Source organism: Otolemur garnettii, unplaced genomic scaffold (genome assembly GCF_000181295.1).
Source record: "Otolemur garnettii isolate 467f Iridium unplaced genomic scaffold, OtoGar3 scaffold00018, whole genome shotgun sequence".
Classification (NCBI taxonomy): domain Eukaryota; kingdom Metazoa; phylum Chordata; class Mammalia; order Primates; family Galagidae; genus Otolemur; species Otolemur garnettii.
The window spans coordinates 19,710,294-19,712,886 of NW_003852413.1; the positions used below are offsets into that span (position 1 = coordinate 19,710,294).

Sequence of the window (2,593 nt, forward strand, 5' to 3'; positions counted from 1 at the left end):
CCCAGCTACTTGGGAGGCTGAGGCAAGAGAATTGCTTAAGCCCAAGAGTTTGAGGTTGTTATGAGCTATGACACTATAGCACTTTACTGAGGGAGACATAATGAGACTCTGTCCCAAAAAAAAAAAGAAATTTAAAGAGATGGGATCTTGGTGTGTTGCCCAGGCTGGTGTTGAAGTTCTGGCCTCAGAGGATCTTCCCACCTCAGGTTCTCGAAGTGCTGAGATTATAGTTGTGATGAACCACACCTGCCACAATTCTACTTTTTAAACTAGGGAAGATATTAAAGCAAACCAACCTTTCTAGGAGCCTGTAGGCCCAAACAAGTGCTCATAGACTGATGTGAATAGTCCTGCCTAAGGGTAATGGAGAGTGAGATGCTATTTAGTCTAACATTTGTCCCAGTATGAGACTTGAAGAGAGTTCAAGTATGCAAAAAGTAGTTCCTAGAGATACCACAGATTAAGTTAAGATTTTAATATTTGTTGGTTTTCCTTTGGTATTTTTCCACTTTTATCAGGGCAAACCAATTCAGTCACCATGAGTTGGAGCTTCCTGACTCGCCTGCTAGAGGAGATTCACAACCATTCTACATTTGTGGGGAAGATCTGGCTCACTGTTTTGATTGTCTTCCGGATTGTTCTTACAGCTGTAGGAGGAGAGTCCATCTATTATGATGAACAAAGCAAATTTGTGTGCAACACAGAGCAGCCGGGCTGTGAGAATGTCTGCTACGATGCCTTTGCACCCCTCTCCCATGTGCGCTTCTGGGTTTTCCAGATCATCCTGGTGGCCACTCCTTCAGTGATGTACCTGGGCTATGCCATTCATAAGATTGCCAAAATGGAGCACGGTGAAGCAGACAAGAAGGCAGCTCGGAGCAAACCCTATGCAATGCGTTGGAAACAACACCGGGCTCTGGAAGAAACAGAAGAGGACCATGAAGAGGATCCCATGATGTATCCAGAAATGGAATTAGAAAGTGAAAAGGAAAATAAAGAGCAGACCCAACCTAAACCCAAGCATGATGGTAGACGACGGATTCGGGAGGATGGACTCATGAAAATCTATGTGCTGCAGCTGCTTGCAAGGACCGTGTTTGAGGTGGGTTTTCTGATAGGGCAATATTTTCTCTATGGCTTCCAAGTCCACCCATTTTATGTGTGCAGCAGACTTCCTTGCCCTCATAAGATAGACTGCTTTATTTCCAGACCTACTGAAAAGACCATCTTCCTTCTGATAATGTATGGTGTTACAGGCCTTTGCCTGTTGCTTAACATTTGGGAGATGCTTCATTTAGGGTTTGGGACCATTCGAGACTCACTAAACAGTAAAAGGAGAGAACTTGAAGATCCGGGTGCTTATAATTATCCTTTCACTTGGAATACACCATCTGCTCCCCCTGGCTATAACATTGCTGTCAAGCCAGATCAAATCCAATACACTGAATTGTCCAATGCTAAGATCGCCTACAAGCAAAACAAAGCCAACATTGCCCAGGAACAACAGTATGGCAGCCATGAGGAGAACCTCCCAGCTGACCTGGAGACTCTGCAGCGGGAGATTAGAATGGCTCAGGAACGCTTGGATCTAGCAATACAGGCCTATAGTCACCAAAACAATCCCCATGGTCCCCGGGGAAAAAAGGCCAAAGTAGGGTCCAAAGCTGGGTCCAACAAAAGCAGCGCTAGTAGCAAATCAGGGGATGGGAAAACCTCTGTCTGGATTTAATCTTGGCTGGGCTTAAAACATGCTTTTCATAGTTTATGGTAAGCAACAGCCCACTGAATAATGACTTCCATTGAGTAAACATATGGCTCTGGTTATCTTCAGGGATGCTCTTGGCTCATGGTCCAAGCTCAGGGGACTCTGAAGGTAGGGCTGGGATGAGGGGGAAAGAGGAAAACACGGTGTTCCTGGACACAGGTTCTCAGCAATAATACAGTTTCAGAACTTTACATTTGTGTCTTCCAGATCTGAAGAAGAATAGATATATTTAAATCATTCTCGTTGAACAGTTTTTGTATGTAAAATATTATGGTACCTTTTTTTTAGTATGAGAACTTTTTTGTATTTGTACATTGAACTGCTGTAGTTACTATACTTTTATATTAAAGGAAAGAAGTCCTTATAAGTAATGCCTACTAGGCTAGTGTTATTACTTTTTTCAGCAAATTCTACCCTGGCTTTTGAATTTTAATAGATGCTACACCTAATAAAAGTGCCTCTCATGTTGCAGGAAAGATTTCACATATGGAAGGAGACTGAGGAGGAAGTATCATTTTTCAGTCTTGGAAAGAAAGTCTAGCCAAAGTAGGAGGTTGAGATCTTTCTTTTATTTGAGTAATCTTTGAATCTCATTCATGTGACCAGAGTTATAGCCAATCTTGTAACCTATTCATATTTTCAAAGGAGGTAAATGATTCACTGCAGGATTCCTTTAAATATCAAGCATTGCCAGTATATGTTTGATAGTGTGTATATAATTTAAATTCTTTAAAAAGACTAATAAACAAATGTATTCCCAATCCAGTAGCAGTGTGGAGAACATGGCTAGAGTTGATGCTAAGCTGTGTCTCTCTGAAAGCAAAAGTC

The 2,593-nt window shown here is 42.0% G+C and overlaps 1 protein-coding gene across 1 annotated transcript; it reads left to right on the forward strand.

Annotated features, from left to right (window-relative positions):
* The first annotated feature begins 538 nt into the window (after positions 1-538).
* Positions 539-1,729, forward strand: GJC1 (gap junction protein gamma 1). Its single transcript, XM_012802996.1, has one exon. The coding sequence runs from the start codon at positions 539-541 to the stop codon at positions 1,727-1,729; it is 1,191 nt and encodes a 396-aa protein (XP_012658450.1).
* The last annotated feature ends 864 nt before the right edge of the window (positions 1,730-2,593 follow it).